This window comes from Sorex araneus, chromosome 2 (assembly GCF_027595985.1).
Source record: "Sorex araneus isolate mSorAra2 chromosome 2, mSorAra2.pri, whole genome shotgun sequence".
Lineage (NCBI taxonomy): Eukaryota > Metazoa > Chordata > Mammalia > Eulipotyphla > Soricidae > Sorex > Sorex araneus.
In genome coordinates, this window is record NC_073303.1 from 358759118 (window position 1) to 358776848 (window position 17731).

General features: G+C 47.7%; 1 protein-coding gene across 1 annotated transcript; it reads left to right on the forward strand.

Annotated features, from left to right (window-relative positions):
• The first annotated feature begins 636 nt into the window (after positions 1–636).
• Positions 637–16778, forward strand: SKA1 (spindle and kinetochore associated complex subunit 1). The gene is made up of 7 exons (XM_004616133.2): positions 637–799; positions 1326–1424; positions 4784–4908; positions 7027–7124; positions 10065–10199; positions 15566–15735; positions 16483–16778. Exons 2-7 carry the CDS (start codon positions 1337–1339, stop codon positions 16629–16631), a joined length of 765 nt encoding a protein of 254 aa, XP_004616190.2. The 5' UTR covers positions 637–799; positions 1326–1336; the 3' UTR covers positions 16632–16778.
• Positions 16779–17731: the final 953 nt, after the last annotated feature.

Sequence of the window (17731 nt, forward strand, 5' to 3'; positions counted from 1 at the left end):
ACAAAGTGCTTATCTTCTAGTTCACACGCGACTGTTTTTTTGAATTACCTTTTTTTTTTTTTTTTTTAACGCTAAGGGTTGGGCCCCACTCCTACAGTGCCTGGTCTCCCTGATCTGGTTTTTGGGTCACACCCCCTGCGGCTGCTGGGGGCGGGGGGGGGGGGTGAGGATGGAGGAGCACATGCCAGGCTCGAATCTGGGCCTCCAGCACGCCAAGCAGGCGTTCAGCCAGCTAAAAACTCTCTCTCCAGTCTCGATTTCGGGCATTTGGAGACCAGACTGAGCACTAAAGCGGGTAAAAAACTGCCGCCGTCCATCGAAACTGTAGCCAATTCAGAGACGCAGTGTTTGCGCTCTGCAATCAGGGTATCCCAGAAGCTTCGGACCCCGGCGGGGCAGCAGGCGGCACGGGTCGACCAATAGCGTTCACCAGCGGCCAGGGGAGGCGGGACTACGGTGCGGGGGGCCAATCCGAGCCCGGACCCACCCGCTCTTCTCCGCCCGCGGTCCCGCCTCTCTTGGGGACCAGGAAGACGTGTGTGGGCGCCGAGCCGGCGTCCGGGAAGCGCCGTTGTGCGCCTGCGCGTCGCCGAGTTCCTCCCCCCCCCCCCTTCCCCGCCCCTCTCCGCGGGCAGTTTGAATTTCCTTCTCGGAGCTCGCGGCTCGCGATCCCGGCTTCCGGCCTAGACTCGGGGGTCTCCGCAGCTCGAGACCCCGCGGCGAGGAGCGTCTGCTCCGTGCGTGGTGCTCGGCAGGGTCAGCTGCCGTGTGTCCTGCCCGCGGGTGCAGCCCGCGCCAGGTATGGGGGAGGGAAGGGCGCGGAGGAGCAGGGCTGGACGTGGCGCGGCGGTTGAACCCGGCTGGGTGCAAAATTTTGGCCCCTGGCGGATGCTCTCTGCACCTCACTTCTCTCCTCCCCGCCCCCTGGACCCCCATCTCCGATCCCTCACCCCGCACAGGTAGGGGACGCTTACCTGGCGGCCTCTTTGAACTTGCTAAATATTTAATGTGTCTTTTTGAGTTTGTAAAGTACACGCTCTTCTCCGCCCTTCCCCTTTCTCTAACTCTTCAAGGAAAAGGTGCAAGCTTTGTCTCCTGCATCCCGGTTGGATGCACTGATGCCCCAAATGGTACCGAACTTCCTTTAGAAATGGAGTTTCGTAGAGTTGAAATGAATTGCGCTTAACCTCTTAAATATTTTTAACTTAAATATTAAATAATTAATATTAAATATTTTTTTCTGGAGTTTTTCCTTATTTAGAGAGGCTTTGAAAAGGCACAAAAACTTACCTTGCTTTTCTTTTTATAAGCTTTTTCTTCTTTAGAGTCTTAGAGGATGGCTTCCTCAGATCTGGACCGATTATGCTCTCATATTAATGAAAAGATCGACATTATTAAAAATACTCTGTCATTAAGGAACTGTGGTAAGTAAAACAAATTCCACTGGCATTAGTGCATACAAAATGCATTTGACCATTGCATTTAGATTATCTTGTGCTTGGCAAAACGAATGCATCTTAGTTACATTGAAGAGTAAACTGAGTATTAGATTTATGCTCTTATGTGACCCAAGGCACATTATTAAGAGCTGAAGGGTATGTAGCACTGGAGTAGAGTTGGAGATTACTAAGGCCAGGAGTAAACCTCAGATGCATCTGTCAGTATGCCTTGATAAAGTGGCATCAGGAAACAAGGCAAAGAAAGTCAAATTAACTTCTTGAAGTTTTGGGAGAGGATGTGTGCTTTGAGAGGAAGGTTCCGAAACTTTTCCTTAACCAAACCTTTGCATCTCTTCCATCTTATGGTTCCTTTGTACTTAATCCCTTGACTGTACTTGTAGTAGACTGTATAAAAAATTACGCACACTGAAGGGTGTGTGTTCACAGGCTCTCCAGGCGGCTCTATCTCACTGCCCGCCGGAGCCGCTGTGTATGCACAGGATTGGGATGGCTGTTGGCCAAGGGCAGGCTGGTTGCTGATTAGTTACCATTTATTCAGTCTCTGATCTCTCTCATCTCACGCAGTCTTCCTTCCTAGCTCCTCATTCCTTGATCCCAGCTCTGGATTCTGCTTTTCTCCCACTTCTCTCTCCACCCCTACTGGTCTCTCTCCACCTTGCCCTCTGGGCCCCTTTACACCCAGTCTGGTAGCAAAATCAACATAAGAAAGCCCTTCCTGAGGGCCCACCAGGTTCAAAGGAAACATCACCTAGAGTATTTCAAAGCTCTTCTTGACTGCCCACAAGCAAACTACCTCTTAAGGTGTTTTTCTCCTTTCCTCAGTCTAAAAACTCCATCAACATCTTAATACTAGTTATTTTTGTATGGACACTGTAAGAGATACACTGAAGCTTATAGGGTAGCTTTCCTGGGAAGTCTTGCCACAGACTCAGACTACAGCGCTCAGCCAGATTAATCATTCCTAACCCTAGCAGGGTCCGAATCTAGTTATTACTTTTTGGATCATGACAGAATGTGTCCATGACCATGCTCTTAACTTACAGTTAAGCATTAGGCACTTTGGCCAGGCCCATCTCGATGCCAGGGTAGCACATAGCTCACTGCTTGCCCTGGGTCCATTTGGTCCCTCATCGGCCTTTGGGAGTGCTAGGAAGTTAGGGCAACTGAGTCTTAGGTCCAGAGAACAGATGCTCAGGAGGAAAATACGTAGAGTAAAATGACTCTCAGGTTACAGAAGCATAGCATTTACTATTGTCTTCCTGTGCCCATACAAAAGGACATGGCTCTGAATTAATTATGCAAAGGACTCAGGGAGAAGAGAAAAACAATATTTACAAGTCAACAGAGCACAAAGAAAGAAGTTACCAATAAACAGAGGAAAGGGAACACTGATGGGAACAATTCAGTAAAGCTAAACCCTGTGGCAGTGTTATTATCCTATGTAGACACCAATTTTTCTCATGTATTTTAGTTGCTGTGCATTATTGTCAAATACAGATAGCATTCCTCAACTAATTAGGTCATAAACTACTTCCATTTAGAAGTACTCCTACTGAGTACTAGGTTCTGGACTCTGAAACTCAGCTAAACCTTGTGCCACTACATTTACTTTTGTAGTAAACTTTTTTGGGGTGGGGGTATCTTGGAAATTTAGTATCAGGAACAAACCAACATGTCACTCAAGGTAACATTTTTCTAGTGAGAAAGGAAAACGAGAAGGCTTTACATTTCTGGATTGGGAGATGAAATTCAGGGCTTGGTTCTGCCCTCAGGGATCACTCCTGGTAGGCGTGGAGGACTGTGGGGTGTCAGGGAGTGAACCCCAGTCGGCCTCATTGTAAGGCAAGCGCCCTGCCCACTGCACCATCTCTCCCTATAAACTTCTCAGTGAGCTTCTGAGATAGCTACTGGTGTCTCTGACTTTTGGGCTCTAGCATCTAGCCTTTCAGTCTGCTGTCTCCATGGTTTGCAAAAATGTCAGTTATGCTTGTATTGATAGATATTTCATTGATTGCTGAAAATCAGGATTTGATTTTGAGGATTTTTTTTTCTTCCGTTCTTTTTTATTTGCCCCTCAAATGTTTTCTTGTACTCTTTTGGCTACACCTGGTGGTGGTCAGGAGCTACTTCAGGCTCTGTGCTGGGGGTCACTCCTGGAGGTGCTTGGTGCCAAGTGTCCAGCGGGGTTCAACTTCATGTAAAGCAACTGTTTTACCTCTGATACTATCTCTCCGGTTCCTCTCTGTCCTAAACAGCATTCTATCTTTAGGGAGGAGAAGATTGGTCTTTCCTGTCAAATCTGTGAAGCTAGAGAGAGGCAGAGGAGATGGGTTTCAGAGTCTGAGTGGGGTCTACTTTACAAAGATTATTGCTGGTTTCTGCCAGGTACCTTGGGGCTACGGTTAGCCTGTAATTGATTTATTTTTTAGAATTACTTTTCTTAGGAACTGTGATTTGTGTGGGAGAGCATAAATATAAATTCCAAACTCCGGGAATCCTAACCGCTCCTTCAGATTCTGAAAGGGAGCTCTCATCACCTCCACAGTCCGGACATAAGCAGATCTCCCCAGGGGCTTAGATTAGAGTTTTCAGATTTGTAATAATACACCCCTGAAGAGGTTCTGGCCTTGCTGGGGATGCTTCCGAAATCCATCGCTGTGCTGCAAAGTGGCCTTGAACCCCCGTTCGAAGGGACTGTGTTGGGTTGCTAGACCCAGGGGTTATCGCCAGCTCTCTGCCTGCTGTGTGGGGCAGTTGCAGCTTTGACTCTCGGCCGTGTCTCATCTGTGATGCTCTCTTTACCGGGGGCGCCCCTGAGGGTTTGTCTCATATTCAGAAAAGCCCACTGGGGCCTGTAGGAAGAGTATGTTTGATCTGAATTTCTAGACTGTACCGGAAAAATTTGCCAGTAACAGGAATGGGGGGGGGGGGGGCTGGAGCGATAGCACAGCGGATAGGGCTTTTGCCTTGCACGCGGTCGACCCGGGTTCTATTCCCAGCATCCCATATGGTCCCCTGAGCACAGCCAGGAGTGATTCCTGAGTGCAGAGCCAGGAGTAACCCCTGTGCATTGCCAGGTGTGCCGCCAAAAAAAAAAGGAATCAGGATATTGATACCTGTGCTTACCTCTCCCTTCTCTGAAAAGGCTCCTTAGAAGTTAGGGTGTAAGAGTGTCCGTGCAGATCTGAGGTGCTTAAGCAATAGCCCTGTCCACCCTCTGGCGTCTCTCAACTTACACTCTCGTTTTGAGAGTTAGGAGGTTACGTGTATGGTACTGTTTTCCTCTATACCTTATTTTCTCTTTTTTCTTTCCTTACTAATAGGTCGAGACCCTGCCTTGACGACTGTCTTAGATAAAATAGGAAATGAGATCATCGCCGTGCACCAGCTTCTCAATCAGTTGGAATCGGAAGTCCAGTACCAAGAGCAAACCAACATTTCCCTCAAGGTAATGTTTTCCTGGAAAAGGAAGGAAATAAAAAGGCATTAAGTTCTTGTGTTGGGAGCTGGTTCAGAAGGCCCAGCATGCGTGCTTGGCGTGCTGGGGACCTGGTTTGAGCCCTGGCACCTTGTGATCTCCCAGACGCTGCCGGGAGTTGCTCCTGAGCACTGCTGGGAATGGCTTCCAAAAGGCGAGAACTCCCAACTCCCTTGGGCAAGTAGATGAACTACAAACTCACCGGGCATTTCCCTGGTTTATTTACATTTAAAATGTTCTGAGCTTAGCAAATTCCTGGGGGTGGAGAAAGCCATTTGCCTTTTACTTTCCTTCTGTACAGGACTCTAGCATGTCACAGGTGTTTCTTCATGCTGATGACCAATCGAATTGAACTGTATTGAAAATAAAGCTCATTGAAAAGGGAAGTTTCCTAAATACTTCTTGGTCAGCTTCGACAGAGTCCCTCCTGGTGGAGTGGCATGGGAGAATCCTCTGAGTGAGGCTGAGGAAATGTGGGCTCTCATCCTGGCTGGCCTGAGCTCACCCTTCCTGATCCTGAGGAAGCCATTTTATTTCTTTGGTGGAGTAGTGGGATGGTCTCAGGTCTGTCTTTAAAAAAAAATGTGTGGATCAAGGTGCTGGATAGTGCAGTGGGTAGGGTGCTTGCCTTGCACACGGCTGGCCTGGATTCGAGCCCTGGCATCCCATACCAGAGTGATTGCTGAGTGCAGAGCCAGGAGTAACTCCTGAGCATCTCCGGGTGTGGAGTCCCCTAGTTCACCCCCCGTCACATTTTTATGAATCATTCTGACCTAGTTCTTGTGTCCTTTATATTTTGCATTTCTCTGCTTCCATAAAATGTAACACAAGGAATCTCAAGTAAAGAAAAATTGGAGCTGTGGCTGGAGCGATGGCCAGTGGGTAGGGCGTTTGCTTTGCATGCGGCAGATCCGGGTTCGATTCCCAGCATCCCATGTGGTCCCCCAAGCACCACCAGGAATAACCCCTGTGCATCGCCAGTGTGACCCAAAAAGCCAAAAAAAAAAAAAATAGAAACAAAAAAAATGCTGGAGCCTCATTCACATGCACATTTTGTCCTAAATACGGCTTTTAACTGGCTTCAGCTAATATAAATGCCTGTGGGCACGATCAGACCTGCGGGCATGCTCAGTGCCACCGGACAAGGTGGCTTCTGCGATTCCAGCCTTGCAGTCCTTCAGGCCTGTAAAAGGGTTCTGTAGGAAGTGCATGGTTATGAGTTTTAGTCTAAAAAAAAAAGTAATATCTCAGAGTATCATTTAGCCCTTTAAAAGAAGCTCCAGAATTGACCCCTGAGCAGCTGAGAGTAGCTCCTGACCACTGCAGGCTGTGGCCCCAAACTCCCAATCCACAGCAATAAAGCGTCACCAAAATCAAAACAGAGAACTGGCATTCTGCAGTCCTAGCCTGCCTGCGAATGTTCCACTCAGGAACTGGATCCTGTTTGGAATTTTTGTTCACGTTTAGGATTGAGACTCGGAGAACAGGAATCAAAAGGGGCAGAATAATTTTCCTTATTAAATTTGCTGGAGTAAGACATAGCCTCGAGTTCGGGTGGAAGCTCAGGATGAAGCAAAGCAAAATGCTGAGGTTATGATTAGGTAGAAATTTTTCTGACGCTGGAGAAGACACACATCAGCAGGGGAATGATTTCCAAAGGATACGTTGTCTTTGCTCCGAACATGCATTCTCACAGTGCTGCTACACAGAGTGCTGGAGGCACTGGCTAGATCAGTAAAACCCATTTGCCGTGATGGCAGGCATCAATATTTCAGTTTTTAGTCCTCTCCCAAGGCAAAAGAATATTAGAAAAGCCTAAAATATCAGCCCTTCCTTCTAGAATGTGATTATAACAGTGGTTCCCCCAGAGGAAAATTGCATATAGCCCTCCAAGAAGAAATCTAAAAAGAACTTTTTAAAAAAAAAAAAAAACTGCGTTCAGTAGTGTTTTCACGGCATTCTGCCTTTTTTAAAAACTTGCCCTCGATGTGATTGTGGGTCACAGTCTTTGATGCTCTTTTATATAGTCTTTTAAAGTACACACCAACGAGATGAATGCTTCTTTGTGGTCCTGTTTAAACATTACAGGAACTGTGTGACTCTCTTGAGGAAGATTTTAAAGACGTGGAACATCTCAAAGAGAACATACCCCCTCATTTGCCTCAATTGACGGTAACCCAGCACGTGTAAGTGTATTTATAATTATAGCATCTGTAATTTATGGCCTTGTTAAAAGCACTGCCTTAGATATGTTTGCCTTTGTCTTGTTTGGGGGCCACACCCGGCAGTGCTCAGGGATCAACTGCTGCCAGGGCTCGGGGGACCAGAAGTGGTAGCAGGAATCGAACCCAGGCCAGCCGTGTGTGAGGAGAGTGCCTTCTCCGCTGTGCTCGCTCAAGCCCCCACCTTCGGTTTTAGAAATTGTTTCCTGCACGACCATCGTGCTCTTCAGTGCTGTCCCGCACCTCTCACTAGCTGCCTCTTTTTTTATCCTGCCTTCTCTCTTCCTCAGACAGTTTTTTATTGTAGGTCCCGTGATTGGTATCACTTACTCATGTGATTCCATGCCTGCACCATGTTCCAACACCACACCTTCCACCAGCCTGCGCCCCCCTCGGCCCTAGTTCCTCTTTGCTTAACTTCCGCCGTACCACCATGAGTGCACCCAGGTGTCCAGCTCCAGCCTGGACATGACACCTGGACCGGGATTCTGCATCTTGAGCCCCTCTGTGGGGTGTGCCTGCCCCTGCTCCCCCTCTGCTTTCACTGCTGCCCCCAACGGCTCTGCGGTCATCTTTTGCCTTTGATGGGAGTGCTCCTGGGTTCATCTCTCCAGTATTCCTTTAGCCCTCTGCAGGAATTCCAGTTTTATTTATGTATTTATTTGTTATTTTTTATTGACTCACTGTGAGAAAAATTACAAAGGTTTCAGGTTTAAGTCTCAGTCATACAATGATCCAACACCCATCCCTTCACCAGTGCACATGTTCTACCACCAAGAACCCCAGTATACCACCCCCCACCCCCCACCCTGTCTGTGTGGCAGATGATTTTCACTTTACTCTCTCTTTACTTTGATTACATTCAGTTTTTCGACAGAAGACCCACTATTATTATTTAGAATTTCCCCCCAACAATCAGACCTGCCGAAAAGGCATCATTAGATCATTTGTTTTCTATTGCTGATAATGAAGAGCATATGAGGTCACACGGCCACTATAGTGGCTGCACGGTATTGGATTTCTGGTATTTTCATAATTAAGTCCAGAGGGATTTCTGCCAGTAGCCCCTGGGTTCCAAGGTTGGTTTATGTGCCTCTGGGATCATGGCCGTTTGTGGGTGGCTGCTCGGGGGTCTCGTCTGGGCGGTGAGCAGGGCCGGTTCTGCCCCCTCATCTCGAGATTTCCCCTGTGCCCTGTCACTGCAAGCTCCTACGTCTCTGTTCAATAAGCTCTGGAAGATGGCGGTAGCCATGCTGGAAATTCTAGTTTTAGAGGTGGCTCCCAGGATGTTAAAAATACTCCATGGCTCATTTATTTATTTATTTTTGGCTGTAGAATGTGCCATATTTGTGTAGAAATGGGAAGAAAATATTTGTATAAATAAAACAAAGATCTGGGATACCTACTAGAGAGCTTAAGAAAGGCTCTTTCCAGTACCTCGAAGTACCTACTGCGGACCTTTTCTGTCACTAAGAATTCGTTTTCCTGGCATTAAAGGTACTCATACTTCCGCAGGCCTGTTTTCATGAAGAATACTGTGTTTAAATTTGAAAAACTGCGAGTTGTGTTCAGCTGGTGGTTGAAGTCGCCAGGAGAAGAAACGCTCCACGGAGTCCTGGGAACGGCTGTGGCTCCTGGGGATTTCCCTAAAGCAGAAAGAGGAAAAAACACAAATATTTTCTTCCCATTTCTGCACAAACATGGCACATTCTACAAGCCAAAAAACTCACTGTGGCTGGGCTTGGGCTTTGGGGGCGAAGTCCAAGCAGAACGTGGCTTTAGGTCGAAACAGCGTTTCCAGCTGACCCAGCAGGGCATGAGGGGGAAGTCAGCTCCTGTAGCACAAGGTCAAGGCAGACAAGTCCAGGCAGGGCTCAGGCTTGCTCACCGTGCTGTCTCTCCTAGGCTGCGGGTGCCGTGACCATTTATTTTCTTGACAACCTGCCACGTGGCCATCTCCGTCATGCGGCCTGTTGCTCCCGTGTCTGTTGCCCTTTGGGGACTTCAGTTCTTTTCACTTGCTCCTATGTTGGGTCCACTCTTTACCATCCCCTTTCTGATTTGGAGCAGTTAGTATATTGGTTAATTTACCAGCAGCCACTGGAATCTGTACCTTTCTTGGCAGCTAAGCAGCTATTTCCGGACTCCACTCCACTGGCTAGTGGGGTAGGAGCGAGCAGATTTGGGCAAAACTGAATCTAAGGGTGATTACGTGCCTCTTGATTGCACTGAAGACTGCCGCAGGCAGGGGCTGTCACTAGCAACCCATAGGATAATTAGAAAAATAGACAGGTGATGCTTCGTGTCCAGAAACAGGGAAGTCGGGCCAGAGGGAGAGGACAGGGGCCAGGGCACTTGCCTTGGGTTCGAGCCCAGCACCCTGTATCATCCCGAGCCCCACCAGGAGTGACCCCTGAGCACAGAGCCAGGAGTAAGCTCTGAGCACCAGAGGTGGGGCCCAGAAACAAGTCAAACAAATACAATTACCGCTCCCGAGGCAGGAAGGCAGGAGGAGGCCGTGGAGGTGCAGCTTGATCTCATTCATACTTCGGGGAGCTCCGGGGCAGCTGGGGAAGCCACTCAGTGGAGCTACTGCAGGCACCACATTGGGACGTGTGACTCCGATTTATCTGAGCATCGGGGACTTGGCCTTTAGCATTCCCTGGTGCAGATCTCCGTAAACATCAGGGCCAGGGAGAGCTCAAAGGCTGGCGCTGCCCTGCCATGCCCAGGGTGTGGGCTCAACGCAGGGTGCTGCATGGCCTTGAGGTGTCGTCCCAGGGGCCCCCAAAACGGGGGTGGGGGGAAGAAGCAAATTCTGTGAGGTCTTGATTATTTCCACTTGAGAAAACTTTGCAATCTGCGGGTTTCTGACACCGTTCTGTCTCTGTTCATCCCCTGTAGTGTCAAAGAGCCCCAGCCTGACCCAGGAAAATCGGGCCCAGTTGAACCTGCCCCCACGAAGAAGCCCCCGAAAGAACAAAGAATGATTAAAGAAATGTTATTTATAACTGCTGATGAATTTAATGGCATTCCTTCGTAAGTATCTGCCATAGGTTTTAACATCCATCTCTTCAGCACGGTTGGATTCTATTCATGAGTCTGAGTTGTGCTCAGGTAATAAACTTTTCCACGATAGTTTGACATCGTACGTTGAGAGTGCAGGAAGCCTGTGGTTGAAGGTGCCTGCAGTCGTGGTTTTGTTTTGTTTGTTCTTGGGCCACGCCCAGTGATGCTCAGGGATTAGTCCCTGCTCTGCGATCTGGAATCACTCCTGGCGATGCTTCAGAGACCATATGGGATGCCGGGGATTGGACCCGGGTAGGCAAGCTCCCTTCCCCCGCTGTACTAGTGCTCCGACCCACCGTCCTCTTTTTTTTTTCTTTTTTTGGTTTTTTTTTTTTTTTTTTTGCTTTTTGGGTCACACCTGGCGATGCACAGGGGTTACTCCTGGCTTTGCACTCAGGAATTACTCCTGGCCGTGCTCAGGGGACCATATGGGATGCTGGGATTTGAACCCGGGTCGGCCGCGTGCAAGGCAAACGCCCTACCCGCTGTGACCACCGTCCTCTTTTTTAACTCTTCCTAGAGATCTAGAGATCTAGAGATGGAGCTGTGTGTTGCTGAGACCCTCAAGCCCTTTCTGTGGCACCTGTAGATCCAGTCACTTCACTTGCAGCCTCAGTTTTTTTTTGGGGGGGGTCATACCCAACAATGTTCAGGAATTACTCCTGGCGGTGCTCAGGGGACCATATGGAATGCCGGGGATCAAACCCGGGTCAGCTGCGTGCAAGGCAAACGCCCTCCTCGCTGTACTATCTCTCTGGTCTCAAGCCTCAGTTTTTTTAACTTTTAGGGAATTTGGGAGTGTGTGTGGCTTAGAACAGAGATGTGGACTGGCGAGTGTTTTGTGTTTGCCATTTCCCCTGTAGTTTGGGCCAAACACCTGTCTGAGTCTGGCTTCCGTTCTGCACACGTGGACGGGCGGCGCAGGTGACAGGAGAAGGCCCCCCACAGCTGGGTGTCCCCGCGTTTGCCACGAGCTGGTTCGGGAAATCCAATTTTAAACACACTTGGGATTTTGCTGTGCTTCTCAGCTTTCTATTTTTACATTGCTTTATTATACAAATAGTGAAAAGTGTGTGTTGTCAGAAAATAACTCATCTCTAATTGCACCGTGCACATGAGTATTTCCTGCTAGATTTTAATTTCACGTCGATATAACAAGCTGCTGATTATAATTAAAATTATGTACTACGCTGTGCTTACTATGCATTCAGTTAAACTTTTTTTTTTTTTGGATGGGGGTTGCAGGGCTTAATTTTTGAGCCACAACTGACAGTGCTCTGGGCTTACTCCTGGCTCTCGGTGTGGGAATCCTTCCTGCCAGGGCTTAGGAGAACATGTGTGGTGCTGGGGGTTGAACTCGGTCTGCTGAATTTGTTCGGTTTCATTTCGAATTTTAAGTAGGGGCTACTCCCAGCAGTGCCGGCAGGGGCAGGCCGGGGCCACTCCAGGGAATATGCAGGCCTTTCGTGTGGGCTGACTGCAGAGCTGGGCACTTCGGGAGCTAGGGCCAGTAGTACTCGAGATCCGTGGGCTCCTGGGGCTTGAACTCAGACCTCACGCATGCTAGACAGGGCCTGTGACCAGGCTCCACAACTAATTTTATTATCATGAGCACCTTTCACTATTGTCATTATTGACTATTGTTGGAAACTTAAAAATTCCATGGTTTATTATAAAAATTATAACTGATTCATAAAGTTCATGAAAGTACAGTTGCTACAGACATTAAGTATTCCAACGCCAACCCCGTCACCAGGGTGACCTTCCCTCCACCAGTGCCCCCAGTTTCCCGCCCCACCCCCAAGTCTGCTCCCTGAGCAGGCATAAGCAAATAGATATATTTCGTATTATTTGTTAGAACAAAATGGCAAATGGGATGACCAAAAAATGGGTCAGTAAGGGGGGCTGGAGCGATAGTACACTGAGCGGGTACTTACCTTGCACACGGGTCGACCCAGGTTCGATCTCCAGCATCCCCTATGGGCCCCTGAGCGCACCAGGTTGATTCCTGTGTGCAGAGCCAGGGATCGAGCTCTGGGCACTGGCTGGGTGTGGCCCCCGCCCCCCCAAATCAGTGAGTCAGTTTGTGCCGTGTCAGAAAGTGGCACTGATGGTACTAAAGTTACCGGGTAAGGAGTCACTGCTGAGCCTTCAGCGTTACTGGTTTCTGTTTTGCGCTTGGTGGGCGTCTCTGCAGCTTTTCCATGTAGTTTGCTGTTACCCGGCGGGGCTCTCAGTGCTGTCAGTGCTGTGAAATTCAGAGGTGTCTCGAAGTCAGGTGTGAGGCCGTGCGCTCTCGTTGCTGTGGAGCTGGAACGATTTGGAGACTCGGTGAGGGTCAGTTGTGGAACTGGGCTGCTTCCACGCCAGACGCTGTCGGTGTGGGCAGGGAGGGGCAGAAGGGGGAACCTGCCACCCACTTCCCAGAAGGCCCCAGAGTTTTCACCCCGGATCAGCCTTAGGGTGGTTCAGTGTCTTAGTTCTTTTCAAGATTAGTTGTGGCACCGGACCGTTTCTGTGCTGGGGGAGGTTGGTGTGGGTGAGGGCTGTTGGACCCTCTGGTAGGGCTTTGGGGCTGGGGGACTTCCAAGAAGGCCCCAGAGTTCTCAGCCTTGGGACCAGTCCACCTGGATGATTCAGTGGCCTGGCATTCTTCCGAGATTAGTTGTGGAGTTGGACTGTGGAAACTTGGATTTGAATAATTGTATAATATTTTATCGTGTAGCTCTCCTGTAAGATCCTGTAAAGTCTTGTAAGGTCAGCATCTCCTTTTTAAATATTGGGGTTGATTTTATTTAAGTAAGAAGACAATCGCTACCCGTGCGTATTGGACATGCCAAAAACAGTAGCAATACGTCTCTCAATGAGAGACGTTACTGGTGCCCGCTCGAACAAATCGATGAGCAACGGGATGACAGTGACAGAAGAAGACAATGTAGATTCCTTTAGATATCTATTTTGTGTTCCGTATTTCCTTGAGGATAGAGAAGGTGATCATCTGTTCCTTGACCGAGAGTTGTTCTGCTAGTTTCCTTATTATGATTATTGCTATTACTCTGATTATTTGGTTTTGGGGCCTCACCAGGTTGTGTCTGTCTCTGCTGTCGGGGATCAGTCCTGATGGGGCTCAGGGCACCGTGTGGGATGCCAGGAATCGAGCCTGCCTGGCTGCGTGCAAGGCAAGCGCTCTGCTCAGAGTATTGTCTCTCCGGCCCCAGTTGTTTGTCATGAGTTCCTATGACTTCACAGCCCTATCTACCTTTGTGTTTAAACAAAAATGAACTGGTGTTACGAGATGCAAGGACGCCTGAGTTCAGTGAGAGCTGTTCAGTCCTACCCAGCAAAGAACCAAGCCACAGTCAGATGGTGAAAATGGCCCGTTTAATGCAGGGTTGCTAGCATACTTATAGAACATCTGAAGGGGGGTTGAGGTAAGTGTGATGGTCATTTACATAGATAAACATTTGGCAGAGGAAATTCTTTTAGGGAGATCAACTCAAGTTGTCTCCCAGGGGCAACTGTATTGCTTTTATGTTTCCCTCTAATTGTATTAAGTTATCAATACTAGCAGTTGTTTGGATAAGCACACCAAGAGGCAAAGATCCCAACACTTAGTTCTCTGGGCTGAGAGCAAACAGGGTTTTAAACACTTGGTTGTCTGGGCTCTGAGAGCAAGCAAGGCTTTTACCGTAAATCCCAGACTAAGTCCTCAGGCCAGTTCAGCTAGTCCTTCCCCAGTGGGGTCCTGTCTCTAAAGCTGTAACAGTTTGCATGAAAACCATGCATTTATGCTTTCTAGAATGTCCCATTTCACTGCTGGGTAGTTTTGCCACTCGCCCCGGGTCCATCCCAGTCCCACAGTGGGACCTCCCCTTTGGGGTGTCAGGAACTACAGAAACTGAAGCCTGAGTCAAGTAGTTATGACCAAGTAATTATGCCCAGGAGCAGATATATTTCAGTCAGTCAACTCCCAAATATTAGGAGCACAGCATTCATGGTCTTTCTGTGGTAACATATAAAAGACTATAGGGGAAACAGAAAAGCAAGTACAAATATACAGCACTTCAAATACAAAGCATTATAAATACAAGTTCAGAATTACTAGAAAGTTTTGTTTTACAAGCAATCAAGATTGACATGGGGGACTGTGACAATGAGAGGTAAAATACAAGGGAAAGTTTACAAATAAGCTTTAACTAAGTTAGGGATGCTAGCAAGGGTAATATAAATTCCTTTAGGAGGAGGAAAGGAGACAACTCACTGATTAAGCCTAAAGCTCTTAGGGTTAATATGCAACACAAAGGGGAGGTTAAAGATAGGCTTTGGCTAAATTTAGGATGTTAGCAAGGGCGAGGTAAGCTTCTCTGGGAGGAGGAAAGGGGCAATTCACTGATAAAGCCTAAAGCACTTAGGGTTGATATCCAACACCTTTGTTTTTGTCGGTGTTTTCTGTTTTCACTAATACCTGGCTATCTCATAGCGCTGAGGCTAGGAATGAGGCTGACATTTCTCTTTAATCATTTTTTTGGCGGTGGGGGTGGGAGTTACTTGACATTTCCTTTGTTGGCTCCTTCAGTCCCTGAACATTCTGTTTGAGACTCTGTGAAAGTGCTGCCCCCTGGCCGGCCTCACCTTGACTCCCGGCCCTTGTGGCTTTTCTTTGGAACCTTCCTGTTCTTTATGTCCCTATACCACCTTGGTCTCCCCGCTGTTACTCTTTTGTTGGGGTGGTCTCTGGAATCCAGTGCATCCTCCTTTCTCTCTGAACAGGTAGATTTATGCAGAATGAAGTGAGTTGTATTATTTGTTAATATTAAATCATTTCTTTCATTATTAATATTAAAATCTTTTCTTTGCTCTCACTGACAATTTTAAATAAACTTCTACCTTGGAAGTAGTCAGTTCGTGTAAATCGTAATTTGCGAGCTTATTTTGAATTGTTATATTCTGTTGGAGAATAGAGATGGAAGCATTGACATTTAACTAGGAAGATAAGCTTGTTATGGTGTGGTCCTGCTGTTGAGTTGCGTCTAGTTGATTTGGAAGCTGATATAAATTTTTTTTTTAAACAATGTACTAGGGGAGTGGAGAGAGTACAGTTGGTTAGGTGCTTGCCTTGCACTCGGCCAGCTTGGTCTTGATCTGCATTCCATATGGTCCTCCGTGTTCCTCAGGAGTGATTCAAATGCAGAGTCAGGAGTAACCCCTGAGCGTCGCTGGGGCCAGCCTCCCCCCAGAATATACTAGGAGTTTTGCCACTGCATAAAGTCATCATTCATAAACATTTTTAAAAGAAAAGAGACTTAAATATCATGAACTATTTTTTTTATTTACAGATACATGAAATCTCGCTTAACCTATTGTCAAATTAATGATGTCATTAAAGAAATCAACACGGCGGTGGTTAGTAAATATAAGATTGTACATCAACCAAAAAAGTCTATGAATTCTGTGGCCAGAAATCTCTACCACAGATTCATGGATGAAGAAACGAAGGACACCAAAGGTATGATTTGCCTCTTTATGTATACTGGCAATGGTTTGGAGTCTACCCATGTGAAACCAAACCAATAATGGGAAGTTCTAGAAAGTTAATTCTCAGCCATAGGACTTTTCCTTTCGCCCACCTCCAGAGGCATTTTCGGTTGTTAGAACCAGCATTGGGGATACTACCGTATCTCATAGCTTGAGGCCAGGATGCCACACGTATCTCCACAATTCACCGGAAGGACAGCTCTCACAGAAAAAGGGTTATTTAGCCCCTGATGGAGTGCTGAGGTTGGAAAACTGCTCGAGAATCTCATGGGACTCTCCCCAGTGTCTTGATAATTAGGATGGTAATGGGTCTGGTTTAAGCACTTACTCAGCCAGCTAGTGTACTGAGCGCTTTAATCCTCTCCGTGCCCTAATGAGCTATGTCCTGTTATTATCCCCAGGGTGCAGGCTGGTAGAGAGTTTAACTTCCTGGCCCAGTGTCAGCCAGCCAAGTCCTGAACTGCTGTGGATTTTATTTTTTCATTCGTAAATACCATGTTGCCTCTTGAAAAGTGAGTTGTTCATAAGCCACCAGACAGATGGCTCGTGATCCAGGAAATAATACCTTTTTAGTTGATAGAATAATTAACATCACCAAGACTGTCATTTCTCACTCTGGTTGAATGATATATAGAAGAATGCCACTCACCCCACAATTTAGTGCGTTACACTCACCCTGAAAGTTTAAAAGTTAGCCCTCCTTTATGTTTATTTTCAGGTCATTACTTCATAGTGGAAGCCGACATAAAGGAGTTCACAAATCTGAAAGTTGACAAGAAGTTTCACGGGATAATGAATATTTTACGACACTGCCGGAGGTTGTCAGAGGTCCGAGGGAAAGGACTTACCCGATACGTTATAACCTGAGACCACTGAGCTTTGAACCGTCTAACAGGACGTTAGAGATGCTGTTTCTGTACTTGTATATGATCACTTTAGCTTTGTGATGTTTTTGTTTGTTTGTTTTGTTTTGGGGGGGCCATGCCTGGCAATGCTCAAGGGCTACTCCTGGCTCTGCACTCCAGAAGTATTCCCAGCAGTGCTCGGAGACCATCTGGGGTTTCAGGGATCGAACCTGGATCAACCATGTGCAAGCAAAGACCCTACCCACTATAACTCTCTCCAGCTCCTTGTTGTCTTTTATTGAAAAAATTAACCTTGTTTAGGTAGATCTTGGGTGGAGTGATAGATAGCACAGCGGTTGGGCATTCGCCTTTCACGCGGCCGACCCGAGTTCGATTCCTCCGCCCCTCTCGGAGAGCCTGGCAAGCTACCCATGCGTATTGGATATGCCAAAAACGGTAACTATAAGTCTCTCAATGAGAGACGTTACTGGTGCCTGCTCGCACAAATGGATGAGCAACTGGATGACAGGTAGATCATATATCATTGACGATATGCTTCCTTTCAGCAAATACTTCTTAGTTAGACGCGCCTCTCTGCTAGGCGTGTACAGGAATGGGAAAAGGCTCCTCTCTGGTCTGTGTTGAGTGATGCTCAGTGCTGCGCTTCCCAGTGACGGGAGTGCCCAGGTGCCGGTGGAAGAAAGCTGAGAGACAGGGGTAAGGAAGTTCTGTGGGGTGGGGATGATGAGGATGGGCGCCTGAGTTCCATCACTGGCATTTCTGTCTGCAGCCACCTGGACTTGGCTGCCTGTCCCGGGCATAATCTGGTTTCCTGTTTGTAGAAAAACAGCTCAGCTGCCACGAGTTTGGTGTCAGTCGGTAAAGTCACAGCGATGCTCTAGCCAGATGCATCAAGATGCTAAGGAGCAGGAGAGAAAAACCTCAGTCAGCTGAGCAGGGCTGTGCCTGCAGGAGGCCCATTTCTCTCCCCGGCACCACAGGGTTCCTTCAGGACTCCTGGGAGGGAGCCCCACAGGCCGCTCCAGAAAAGGAAGAAAGGAAAAGACGATAGAATCACTCGTGCAGGCAGGTCAGAGCATCACTCCACACAGACCAGAGAGG